Here is a 14,166-nt window from a genome sequence, read left to right as displayed (position 1 = left end):
TCAATAAAATGTCTTCATGACATAAACTCAATTTAGCTGCAAATATAAAGGGGTTATAGAGCGGAGATTTGAGGTAAGAATTTAGGGCAATAGGGGATGGGTTAGAGATGGGCTAAAACGGAGACAAGAAAGTTGGTAGTGAAGAGGATAGGGAGGATAGAGAGGGATAGAGAGGGATAGAAAGGGTTAGAGAGGGTTAGAGAGGGTTAAAGGTTAGAGGTTAGAAGTTAGAGCGGCTATAGGTCATAGAGGGTTAGATGTTAGAGAGGGTTAGAGAGGGTAAGAGAGGGTTAGAGGTTAGAGAGGGTTAAAGGTTAGAGAGGGTTAAAGGTTAGAGGTTAGAAGTTAGAGCGGCTATAGGTCATAGAGGGTTAGATGTTAGAGAGGGTTAGAGAGGGTAAGAGAGGGTTAGAGGTTAGAGAGGGTTAAAGGTTAGAGAGGGTTAAAGGTTAGAGAGGGTTAAAGGTTAGAGAGGGTTAAAGGGTAGAGAGGGTTAAAGGGTAGAGAGGGTTAGTGGTTAGAGGATTGGAGGTTAGAGGTTAGAGGTAAGAAGTTAGAGGGGGTTAGAGGTTAAAAATTAAGAGAAAGGCAATAGAGAATTTAGAGGGTCACTTGAAATGGCTTGGAGGTTTTTAAAAATTCAAATAATGTCTTTCGAATAGTATTATGACAGACATCATGGAGACGATCTATGCCACACATCATGGAGACGATCTAAGCACATCAACAAAGAGATCTATACTCGACATCAACAAAGAGATCTATGCTATACACATCAACAAAGACATCACCGTATAAGTAAGGTGACCCAAATGCCTCTTCGAGTTTTGGTCGGTCCCAAGTGGCAGCTGGCTATCCCTACCGATCCCTACCGATCCCTAGCGAAGTAACAGCTGGCGATCCCTACCGATCCCTACCGATCCCTAGCGAAGTAACAGCTGGCGATCCCTACCGATCCCTAGTGAAGTAGCAGCTGGCGACCCCTACCGATCCCTAGCGAAGTAGCAGCTGGCGACCCCTACCGATCCCTAGCGAAGTAGCAGCTGGCGATCCCTACCGATCCCTAGCGAAGTAGCAGCTGGCGACCCCTACCGATCCCTAGCGAAGTAGCAGCTGGCGACCCCTACCGATCCCTAGTGAAGTAGCAGCTGGCGACCCCTACCGATCCCTAGCGAAGTAGCAGCTGGCGACCCTTACCGATCCCTAGCGAAGTAGCAGCTGGCGACCCCTACCGATCCCTAGCGAAGTAGCAGCTAGCGATCCCTACCGATCCCTAGCGAAGTAGCAGCTGGCGACCCCTACCGATCCCTAGCGAAGTAGCAGCTGGCGACCCCTACCGATCCCTAGTGAAGTAGCAGCTAGCGACCCCTTACCGATCCCTAGTGAAGTAGCAGCTGGCGACCCCTACCGATCCCTAGTGGGGTGGCAACCGAAGATCCCAACCGATCCCTGATTAGCTTATATCGTCATGTTTTGTGTCTGCTTTAAGCTGATCTCCACCGATGTGACGACACTTCGAGTTATCGAACGTTTCGATTAAAAATGCTTGGCTCACGTTGTATGTGTAGGTGCAAAATGGGAACTTACAGAGTTGTCCAAAGTCATTCTGACAGGGGAGACAAATGTGACGTTTTGCTTAGATAAAAAGGATAGGGTCAAGAAATGAGATTTTGCATAGATTTTTGTTTTTTAATATTATTTTAAATTTTCTTTTAAAAATCGTTTCTTCTTCTAGGAACTAAAATGGAGTTGTGAGTTTTGTAAATTTATTTTATATCATATTGGCAATTCATAATACTTTTTCAGTCTAGACCATATTGTTAATACATACACGAAAAAAATCTTCCTTCAGTAATTTATTATGTGGTTTTTAGTTTTCTGCAGTATAAAATGATTTTGTGTCATGGAAAATTTTGGAATGATAGATCTAGAGACCCTTTTCCCACGGCCGTTTTTGTTTTTGGTCATAGGTAGCCACAGTGTCAACTTCTGACTTCGCAGCTCAGGATGGAGCACAGTAAACTAAGCAATCAAAATAAACCGAGTTACACACCCTATTTTAGTCTAGTTCTTGATAATCTTATGCCATTGTACTTTCTCCCTTTAATTACCATATATACAATTGATATACTAAAACGAAGTATGCAAGGCATACTGACGCTGTAAATTACATGTCTGAGGTACACAAGCATAACGAAATTAAAAAATAACACGTTTACAATATATATCTTGTTGTGAAAATGCGATTATATACACTGGTACAAAGCGATGTCTGCTGTATTTCATTGCCGTTGCAATAATTGAAGCAATAAGTTAACCGAATTTCTTACAGCTTACGAAGGGAGGTAATCGAAATAAATATGTATCCAAATAAAAATGTATTGCGCAGTTATCTAACTTAGATCAAGGTAAAACGAGTTGCATATATTAGAGTCATGTGCTTTATCCTTGACAGCGTACCACGTGACTCAACATGACCAATCTCGTCTGCTTTAACATCAGATCAAGTCTGCTGTAGTTAGATCTAATATCCATTAAAAGCTTAGTCGCTTTCGACGTTTTGGTTATGCAGAAATTTTACATTGTTATATTATTAGTTTCTAAACAGTTTACAATGCCATGGAATTATAAACACACGAAGTGGCGTTGCTAGGTCGGGTGGCGGACACTGATAAAAGTATATATTTTCTATATAAATTATATTTCATTCGGGGGGAAGGGGGCAGTAGACTTTTTTTTACCTCTATATATTTGAAGGTATGATACATCCTATTTATTTAGACTATTGGTATATAACTACCGACATGTTTTATCCTATATAGACCTGTGGTATATAAGTATGTAAGTACCGACATGTTTTATCCTATATAGACAGTGTTTCTTCCAGACTTTTTTTCCGGGGGGGGGGGTGGCACTTGATATTTTCGGGAGAGGGGGGGGGGGGGACACTGGTAAAAGTATGTTTTCTATATAAATTCCATTTCGTTCTGGGGGCGGTAGACTTTCTTCGGGGGGGGGGGGGAGGGGGGGGGTCTCTGCCGAAGAGATGCCTGTAAGAAACTCTGTATAATAACCAGTGGTGTGTAGCTGAAACACTCTAAATAAATTAATGTAACGTATTTTAGTCGAGTGAAATACACATTTTATTATTTCTTTTAATTAAAAAACAAAACATGAAAGATCATATTAAACATTTTTTAAATGTAGGTTTTGTAATATCACAGCTAAGGTATTCCACCTTTATATATTTTAAACAGACAAAACAATACAGGGGTTGGAAAAGCTCATTGTTCGAACCCTCGGGCAGATAAGGCTCGATAGCTGGGGAAAGCAACTCTACTAGGAGAGACAACTCCAAAATCAAAAACTGCTGCCTTGTAGTTTGTTCTTGGTTGGACAAAGGCTATGGAAACAAATCCAAAAAGAAAAGCAGGCTGAAACCGGAGTCAATGGCCTAGATGGCGATTAACAAGTTGACACGTAATACTAAATTGTGTTAGTGCGAATCCCTTCCAACACAAAAATTAAAAACGAAGACAAAGAAGAAAAAAAAACAATGGCTATTGACTGAGTGGCCTGGTGGTAACGAGCTAGACCTGCTAACCCGAAAGTCTCGAGTTTGAATCCGCATACCAAACTCACGTTCGGGAAAGCAACTGCGGCTGAGCATAGCGCTGACCACACTATCCCTTCATATGTCTGAAAAAGATGGACTCTACTTCATCTGCCCTACGGTGAAATGATTCACTGAGTTAAAACTGTGATCCCTGCCATATACTAATCACGAGTCGTCGAGTGCCTGACGTCTATGAGTTCACTCAGCTCTATTGAATACCTGGCATGAGTTGACTAAAAAATTCTTTTCTATGGCAAAGGTCACAGAAGAACTCTACTTCAGTTATCCAATAAACCATCTAATCTGAACACATTATTGAATATTATTTTCTTGTGTTTTCCAAAAAAAACAATACATAAATGTACCCATATATATGATGATTGATCGTAATTGTAGGAGATCAAGTAACAAGCAAAGTGAAGTTCCCTTTTCAAACCTGAAGGTCTGTGACCTCGGCATATGGAGGGATAGTGTGGTCAGCACTATGCCCAGCCGCTTTTCCTATCCCTAACGTTGGTTAGGTACCCATCAGAGTTGGGTGGACTCAGGGACAGTCTACTGACTTGGACCCGGATTCGAACTCGAGACTTACCGGTTAGCAGTCCAGATCTCTACCGTTAGACCACTCCGTTCCACATTAACAAGTGGATAATCTCAAATCTGGATATGTACAACCTGTAATAATACCACCATCGACTATCGTGCACAAAACACGTAACAATTTGGACCTATCATCCACCCCATACATTATCATGTAGCAATCCCACAAACCACCACTTATATATATATATATATATATATATATATATATATATATATATATATATATATATATATATATATATATATATATATATATATATATATATATATATATATATATATATATAAAGCACCAAGCTGTAAGCGCGCCTAGCAGCCCCCTCTCTTCCTCTCTAGGCATATCCCTACCACCCCCACCCCCACATGGTCTGGTGAGCTGTGGTTCACGCTAAATGTTTACAATCGGGGGGGGGGGGGGGGTTGGGGGAAAGCAGGGGGGGTTATCGTCCTTAACGACCTACTGATAGTGATTTAAAGCAAATATTTTCAGTGGCAGCGTTGGTACTGTCGAATTCACAAATTATGTATTACTGAAAAGTAGAAAATAAAACATCTAAATAGCTGCGTATGATACGCCGGGGGTCGGCTCGTTATAGATGTTGTGGAACCCGCCTTATCTTCTTCTGCGTATGTTATTAAACTATATTATTAAAATCACATCATTTTATTAAAAAACCACTTGATACATTTTCATTTGAAACTGTTGTAAAATATCATATAGTGTAAAAAAAATGTTATTAAATATATGTGATATTTTCCTGATGTACTCAGGTATTTGCCAAACTATTCTAAATGACAAAAAATTTTCTTTTTAAAGGAACAATAAAGATAATTACAAACAGTTTTATAGATAGAACATTACTCAATATGACCACAGTTCTATAAACATTTGATAGAAATAAAAAATAAACGAACACCCCACCCCATATAACATAACATGATTTAAAAACCACCGTTCTATCTCCTTCAATGTTTCTGTCAGGCGTCTCTCCGGTGGCGCAGACAACCCCCCCCCCCCCACTCCCGAAACAAGTCGAGTTTCCCCCCCCCCCCCCCTCTCCCTGTTCCCCCCCCCCCCCGCCCCATACCCAAAAGCAGTGTTTCTTCCAGACTTTTTTCTCCGGGGGGGCACTTGAAATTTTCGGGGGGGCGGTAGACTTTCTTCGGGGGGGGGGGGGGCGGACACTGTTAAAAGTTTATATTTTCTATATAAATTATATAAATTTCATTTCGTCCGGGGGGGGGCGGTAAAAAATTTTCAGGGGGGCTTCGCCCCCCCCCCCCCCCCCGAAAAGATGCCTGGAAGAAACTCTGCCCAAAAGAAATATAAATTTCTATAGAAAATGTTTACTTTTACCTATGTCCTCCCACACCACTAGAAAATTTAGTCCTACCCCCGACCCAGAAAGGTTTAAGTCCGTCCGTCCCCCCCCCCCCCCCCGGGAGAAAAAAGCCTGAAAGAAACACTGCACGTCTTATAATTGGTGCATTATCTTAAAGCCCAATATGAAGGTCATGCAACATAAAAATCACAAGAACCTATAACAATCTGTGGAAATAACAACAACCAATCAACAGTAGATCGATAATCTATCACTAGCGGATCAATAGTGGACTTGATTGGGTTGTTGTCGCCGCATGTCTTTGATCTCACGTGCCAGTTGACAGAGAGACAGAGCAGGACAGCAGCAGACGATACAGCAGTCATCCATGACGGATCCCTGTGGTTGGCGGAAAAGATGGGAGAATTATTTTAATGTGGTGTTTTCTAGTTGCGGGGATTTTAATCTGAGAGAATATTTTAATGTGGTTTTTTCTACTTGCGGGGATTTTACTCTTAGAGACTATTTTAATGTGTCTTTTTTAGTTGCGGGGATTTGACTAGGAGATTTACTTGAATTAAATGTGTGTTTTTTTCTTGCGGGGGATTGTACTCAGGGTTTAATTATTTTAATGTGGTTTTTTTCTACTTTCGGGAATTTCACGCTCTATACCGGCTTTACTTGCTAGAAGGATGCTTAAAAGGCTTTTTAATGGATCTATCTTTAAAAAAAAAATCAAATTAAAAGATCATCTCCAAAGAAAATGCATGCATATCAAAATGTCCATCTTATTAAATAACAAATACAAGTTTTGATTGGGTTTTTTTACTCGAAATTGGAATCTTTTTAAAATTAAATTTGAGGATAAAAGTATTTCTTGGTGGGAGGGGGTGCTAACATTCTTATTTAAATTATATCTGATTAAACAATTTAGAGATAATAAAATATTTTCTTCACGAGGAAAGTCCTAAGATTCGTTACACCCAATATATAGCCTACTTTAAACTTTTTTCTGGCACAAAAACACGACTAATTCGCTTGAAAGAAGTTTTACACAATCAACCTACTATTGTACGAATACAAAACATTTATAATAAGATTTATTTAGTTCTGTTATTTAGCTTTTGGCGTTTGGAAAACTCATCAATATAAATAACGTTTATCATTTAATTATAGAATAATTTCAAACACATCTTAAAAATTGTACCTTAATATTCCTCTGTGTGCGCATCATAGTCCTGAGTACGATCTGCCAGCCAGGTACACAACAAGGTAAACAGCAGGACTCACCCATGTCTGTGGCTACCTGACACTCCAGGCACGGGTAGCAGAAGTAGCCCTTGCAGCCTGGGGGGGGGAGGAAGATAAGATTACATCAAGTTTAACAACCCATCCTGATGGCACACCGCCTTGAAGTGGTGGGATGGCTTGTGTGCCCCAGCGACCCCCAGAGCTATGCCGGCGGGAGCCTATTGCTCCTGGCAGGTCTAACCAAGTCGGACAGATCTGCGTGGGTAGGGGCCAGATCAAACGTTGTGCCCTGGTCCTCCAGGTTGGGGGTTGTGCGATGGGCTAACTACTCGTCCACATAAAACAAAAGACAGTTACAGAAACTGAAGCCAAATCCGAAACAAATCCAGTCCTCGGGAGAATCAGGGCTCCACTTAGGAGAAGTATGACGCAATGCAGCCAAATCCGTAAGGAAGCTACAGAGCCGACCCCCCTTCTTCAACCAAGGAAAACTAAATTCACAGCCCCAAAACTACTGTCGCAAAAGAAACCTATCCTCATAGGGCAAATAAGAAGGAGGAATTGGCGCTGGGTGGGTCACACACTGCGAAAGGCTCACACAAATGTTACACGCCAAGCGCTTGAGTGGAACCCCCAGGGAAAGCGGAAGAGAGGGCGCCCAAGACAAACCTGGAGGCGGAGTCTTCTTGAAGAACTGAAGCCAATAGGGATGTCTTGGGAGATGTCAAAATTAATAGCCGAGGATAGGAAGAAATGGAAGGAAATGGCGGAGGCCCTATGCTCCATAAGGAGCAAAGAGGACTAAGTCAAGTCAAGTTTAACAACAAATATTGTATCAGCTTAAGTGGAGGGGGAGGGCTGAGAATACCAAGGAAACCTTATACACACTTCTTCATCATCTTTTCCCGTTCATAATCACGACACATGAAGCAGATGAAGTAGAGTTCATCTGTTTCAGGGAACTCGGACTATGAAGGGATATTGTGTTACACCCTTAGCACGCTAAAATGTTATCCGACGAGCTAGCTAAAAGCAGATATATTGATAACAAATGTTATAGATAAAAATTATTATTTTGGGAAGCAATCCGTTAGGCATCAACCCCACTCTATTGGATACAGGGCTGGTAAGTAGGTCAATAAACAGTTCTACGGCTCATGCAGGCTTTATTGAGCCGTAGAACTGGTTGGTGACCTACTTACCAGCCCTATAGGGAAAGTATTTAGACAACAATATTCCATTATTTGCCGAGGTTAGAAAAGCACTGTACTTGATTTTTTTCAATTGACAGACACGTTTAAAAGTGTAGCTAACTCTACTGACACGTAAATCCACTTAAACTATACTGCGATATTCTATTGTTTGTCATATTTGGCTATAATACACAAATTAAAACAAAATGGATTAACTGATATATTTGTATGTAGATAAGTCAGGACTCGTGGTTTTTTTTACCCGTCTAGCACCCTTGTCTTAACAGCTCCACCCCCACCCTCAGGTATGAAACTAGAATTTTTTTTTTAAAGTAGATTTTTTTTTCTAATTTGGAACTTTAACAGCAACAAAGCGAGAAACTACAAAAATAAATGCAGAGGCGTAGCGAGGGGGGGGGGGTGCGGACCGCACCGGGTGACACCATTTAGGGGGGGTGACACCAAGGCAAAAATAGCAAAATATATAGAGAAAAATGATAATTCCACTAATTAAGTGATTAATTCGAGTGTTAAAATAGTCTTTTAAGAGGTGCAAATCGAAAGTTTGAGGGGTGGGGGTTGCAAATCGAAAGTTTTAGGGGGGTGCAAATCGAAAGTTTGAGTGGGGTGCAAATCAAAAATTGAAAGTTTGTCCCCGGGAAGGGTCGCTACGCCTCTGAGGATGACACCATTAAGTGCCGCACCGGGTGACACCCGACCTCGCTACGCCACTGAATATAGGTAATGATTTAGTGAAGAAAGAGGTTACAGATTTATGTCATTGAAGCAATGAATGTAATAATAATGAAAAAAATAGATAACAGATTTCAGATAAGTGAAGCAATGAATGTAATGATAAGTGAAGAAACACCTTGAATGTAATGATAAGTGAAGAAACACCTTACAGATTTCACAGTCGTTGAAGTAATGAATGTAATGATAAGTGAAGAAACACCTTACATATTTCACAGTCGTTGAAGTAATGAATGTAATGATAAGTGAAGAAACACCTTACAGATTTCACAGTCGTTGAAGTAATTAATGTAATGATAAGTGAAGAAACACCTTACAGATTTCACAGTCGTTGAAGTAATTAATGTAATGATAAGTGAAGAAACACCTTACAGATTTCACAGTCGTTGAAGTAATGAATGTTATAATAAGTGAAGAAACACCTTACAGATTTCACAGTCGTTGAAGTAATGAATGTAATGATAAGTGAAGAAACACCTTACAGATTTCACAGTCGTTGAAGTAATGAATGTAATGATAAGTGAAGAAACACCTTACAGATTTCACAGTCGTTGAAGTAATGAATGTAATGATAAGTGAAGAAACACCTTACAGATTCACAGTCATTGAAGTAATTAATGTAATGATTTCACAGATTTCACAGATTTCACAGTTATTGAGGTAATGAATGTAATGATAAGTGAAGAAACACCTTACAGATTTCACAGTCGTTGAAGTAATGAATGTAATGATAAGTGAAGAAACACCTTACAGATTTCACAGTCGTTGAAGTAATGAATGTAATGATAAGTGAAGAAACACCTTACAGATTTCACAGTCGTTGAAGTAATGAATGTAATGATAAGTGAAGAAACACCTTACAGATTTCACAGTCGTTGAAGTAATGAATGTAATGATAAGTGAAGAAACACCTTACAGATTTCACAGTCGTTGAAGCAGTCGCAGATCCCTGATGACCACATCCGTTGCTGCTGTTGCCCCTGGGGTTGTACCTGTTGGTTGATGACGACCGAGGTTGACTGGTTGTTGCTCTGGGACACCGGGTTGCTGATCTGGTTGACCGGGGCGCTGATCATGCTGATGGGTTGGACTTGGTTGGGCTCGGGTCGGTAGTAGGCGGGTGGCTGGTTGGTCACGGGGCCCCCCGCGTACCACTGGTTGTTGGGTGGGCCCCCTGAGTAAGACGGGGGCCCGGGCTCCCCTGGGTAATGGGGTTGAGGGTGGATGGGGGCACTAGGGTTACCGGTGACCACTTCAGGTGGAACTTGGCTCTATGAAATGAAAAAAATACAGAAGAATATATAGCAGGTTGTGTTCAGGCAGAAATTATAATGATAGCAGACAATGCTCTACTGGCCCAACAACATCCACAATGCAAACCTACGTGAAACGACAGGACAACTTTCTGATGATAATTAGGAAAAAAATTCATAAAAAAACGTTTTAATAACAAGCTTTTATGTACTAATGCACTAAAAAGTAGAAAATAAATTATACACTACTATTTAAATTACTATAAAGAAAAGCGTGGGTCTCTTCTCAAATATTAGTAAAGGTATCCATTAGGTACTAAAGTACTAAAGTGATCCACGCTTTTCTTTATAGTAATTTAAATAGTAGTGTATAATTTATTTTCTACTTTTTAGTGCATTAGTACATAAAAGCTTGTTATTAAAACTTTTTTTATGAATTTTGTTCAGTACTTTACATGTTTTTATTTACAAATACAATAGAGTTTCTTGACTAAAAACCATAGCGCGCACCGATTGAACGTGATGACATGCTATTGAACGTGATGACGCGTGTGGTGTGGTTGGATAGACATGCCTACTAATTCGGTCCAAATTTTAATTAATTCATAAACAATTAATTAGGCATCCAATTAAGTCAAATTTAGTTTCAGATTGCATTGTCTTCATGTCTTGACCCACGTGCCAACTGTGAATCGTATCGGTCAAGTAAAACTGTCCGAATTTTCTCTCCGGCGTTTCGATCTAGGCAGACAGACAGAGGAAGTGAGTTAAATAAAAGCTTGTAAAAAAATTCATAAAAAACGTTTTAATAACAAGCTTTTATGTAATAATGCACTAAAAAGTAGAAAATACATTATAGACTACTATTTAAATAACTATAAAGAAAAGCGTGGGCCACTTTAGTATCTATTGGATACCTATACTAATGTTAAGGAAGACACCCACGCTTTTCTTTATAGTTATTTAAATAGTAGTCTGTAATTTATTTTCTACTTTTTAGTGCATTATTACATAAAAGCTTGTTATTAAAAAGTTTTTTTATGAATTTTTTTCAGTACTTTACATGTTTTATTTATAATAGAGTTACATGACTAAAAACCATTGCGCGCCTACTGAACGTGATGGCGCAGCTATTGAACGTGCCGTGATGGCGCAGCTATTGAACGTGATGACGCGTGTGGTGTGGTTGGCTAGACATGCCTACTAATTCGGTCCACATTTTAATTAATTTATAAAAAATTAATTAGGCATCCAATTAAGTCAAATTTAATTTCAGATTGCATTGTCTTCATGTCTTGACCCACGTGCCAAGTGTGAATCGTATCAGTCAAATAGAAGTTTCCGAATTTTCACTCCGGCGTTTCGGTCTAGACAGACTGACGACAGACAGAGGAAGTGAGTTAAATAAAAGCTTGTAAAAAGAAGATGATGTTGTGGCGACCGCCAATCGATATCCCCAAGCAGGCATTGAGATGAAACCCACAAAGAAAGTGGCCGACCAAGAAACACCTGGCGACTGGACATTGAAGCTGAAACCACAAAGATGGGCTTCACGTGGAGTTAGGTCGAGAAGATGGCATAGGACAGAAGACTCTGGAGATCTTTAGTTGGCGGCCCTTACCGCAGCAGGACAGAGGACTCTGGAGATCTTTAGTTGGCGGCCCATACCCCAGCAGGACAGAGGACTCTGGAGATCTTTAGTTGGCGGCCCATACCCCAGCAGGGGTGACGGGCAGTGATGATGATGATGATGATGATGATGATGATGATGATGGTGATGAAGATAATGATGATGATGATGATGGTGGTGGTGGTGGTGATGGTGATGATGGTGATGATGATGATGATGATTATGGTGTTGATGATGATGATGAAGATAATGATGATGTTGTTGATGATGATGATGGTGGTGGTGATGGTGATGATGGTGATGATGATGAAGACGGTAGCATCTCTAGTTTTTCTTTGTGTGAGGGTCAGTTACCATTAACGTTAAGTCAAATACAGTTCTAATGCTAGGGAAATATAACCAGCTTAAGTCTCTTAAACCAGCCGTTAATTTGCATTAACTAAACTAAGTTAATTAATTTTTTTTTTCATTTTTCCCCATAGTCAACAAGTGCAGGCTCAAATCTCTCAATAAACAATGTCAGTTATTGCCCTTTCTACAAATTGATTTCCTTGTTTTTACAAACGCGCAGACATGTTTTGGCGTCAAAATCAATGTATCGATTTTTAAATTCGCATTCGAAAAAATGATCGATTTCTGATCTCGTTTGTTAAAAATGACGCGTTAACACAAGCTAGTGTGGTTGATGATCGATAAATAGAACAAGAGCTCGTTCAACAGTGTCGTGGGGGACAGGTTAGGTATAAATGACGTCACAACCTAGGGAACGGGGTCAGACTTTCACGAAGATGAGCTACTTAAGTCAGTGCATGTGGGGAAGGAAGAGATGAGTCGAATCTAAAGAAATGTGACCAAGTATTGTTTTCAATGTTTAAGATAAATTGGTGAAAATATGTTTGTTTTTATATTTTTTAGCTTGGGTGTATGAAAATTTCTTACTAAATTTTAGGGGGAAATTTGACGAAACGTGTCAATAAGAAGAGTGACGTCATAATCCCAACGCCCAAAATAATTTTAGGAGGAATCTTTGACGTTATGTGACAACAGGGAGCGTGACGTAGCAACCCCCACACCAAAAGAAAAGACTGCATCAACTACTTTGATAACTTTTGGATGAATTAAATTGTAATCTGCACTATCTTAGTTTGGTTGTTCTTTTAAATATCCAAAAAAATATATATATAAAAGCACGGCAGCTTTAATACCGAAATACAACAGAACAGCATAGTTAGAAAAAAATAGGCGTACAACATAACACGACCTCATTAGTGAATGTGTGATATGGACACGTCAGTGTATGGACAGCAACACAAAAATTCTAGTTTTAAATGTTGTCAAGTTGCGACCAGTAAAGCTAACATCTCACACTTACGCTTTTTCTGTGTTCTTCCATGTGTTATGGGCGAATCTCCGGTGTCTAAAAATAGAAATAAATGTTTTGTTTTTAGTGAATATCGTGAGAGCATCTTGTAGCTTGTTAAATGTCTGACGAATGCTGATTGACACGATTTATACAGTGGAGTAGGCAGGGGGGGGGGGGGGGGTTTAGGGGGGTCATAACCCCCCATAGACCCCTCGGTATATATATAAAGTATGAGGGTGGGGTGCAAATCGAAAGTTTGAGGGGGGTGCAAATTAAAAGTCTGAGGGGAGTGCAAATCGAAAGTTTGTCCCCGGGTAAAAATTGGAACCCCCCCCCCCCTTGAGACGAGCCTGGCTACCCCACTGGATTTATATATATATATATATATATATATATATATATATATATATATATATATATATATATTATTTTTTTTTTTTTTTTTTTTTTTTTATACTCAAACACACACAAACTTTCTTTTAATTTACTTCTCTATATGAAGTCAATTCGCTATATCTAAGAAATAAGCGTTTAAATAAAAATTTATATTTTTCTTAACTATCTTTTCTTATCTTAACCGATTTTTTTATGCGATCCAGATATTCAAAAAAAAAACAACAAAAAAACATATAATATGCTAAAATATAGTAGTAGACAGTTTACCTGCTTTGGCTGACTTTGTTGCCTTTTAAAATCACGACGACATGTACTTACGTCACAAACTCGCCTAGTACGTCACGTCTACTGCTCAGACCTCCGGATTCTGTCAACCTCGTACGTCCAGTGGACCGCAGCTGCGCTATGACGTCACGCCAGATCTCTGGTGCGCCGCAGACCTGAGTGAAAACGGGGCCAGCGTCATCCACCAACGCAAAGGGCGACTACGTCACGCGGGCCCCGCTGTCGTCTGGTTACCGTAGCCTAGCCACCATGATGCTGAACTAAAGCAGCGTCCATTCATCTATATAAATCTGTCAGGGGAAAAAAACACAAGCACCACGTTTCCTGCTCAGCCAGCGTGCGCATGCGCGAATGGCACAGATTTTTGTTTATGTCCGCTTAGATACCGTAACCACAACACACACAAATTTATTTTTAGTATTCTTTAGAATTGTCTTCTATTGCAGGGAATCTTGCACTACCAGCGGTAATTGCACCGTGAACGTTGTTTGAGAAGCTAAG

General features: G+C 39.9%; 1 protein-coding gene across 1 annotated transcript; it reads right to left on the bottom strand.

The window, feature by feature from the left end:
- Positions 1-5,716: 5,716 nt before the first annotated feature.
- LOC131933495 (placenta-specific gene 8 protein) lies at positions 5,717-13,853 on the bottom strand. Its single transcript, XM_059290239.1, has 5 exons — positions 13,699-13,853; positions 12,994-13,038; positions 9,655-10,009; positions 6,749-6,888; positions 5,717-5,940 (listed from the first exon to the last, which is right to left on the bottom strand). The coding sequence occupies exons 2-5, from the start codon at positions 13,012-13,014 to the stop codon at positions 5,824-5,826; spliced, it is 633 nt and encodes a 210-aa protein (XP_059146222.1). The 5' UTR covers positions 13,015-13,038; positions 13,699-13,853; the 3' UTR covers positions 5,717-5,823.
- Between the last annotated feature and the right edge of the window lie 313 nt (positions 13,854-14,166).

Source organism: Physella acuta, unplaced genomic scaffold (assembly GCF_028476545.2).
Source record: "Physella acuta isolate Inbredline_101_S28 unplaced genomic scaffold, ASM2847654v3 ptg002529l, whole genome shotgun sequence".
Lineage (NCBI taxonomy): Eukaryota > Metazoa > Mollusca > Gastropoda > Physidae > Physella > Physella acuta.
Note: the sequence above shows the minus strand (reverse complement) of the source record. Positions and strands in the feature narration are given on the sequence as shown.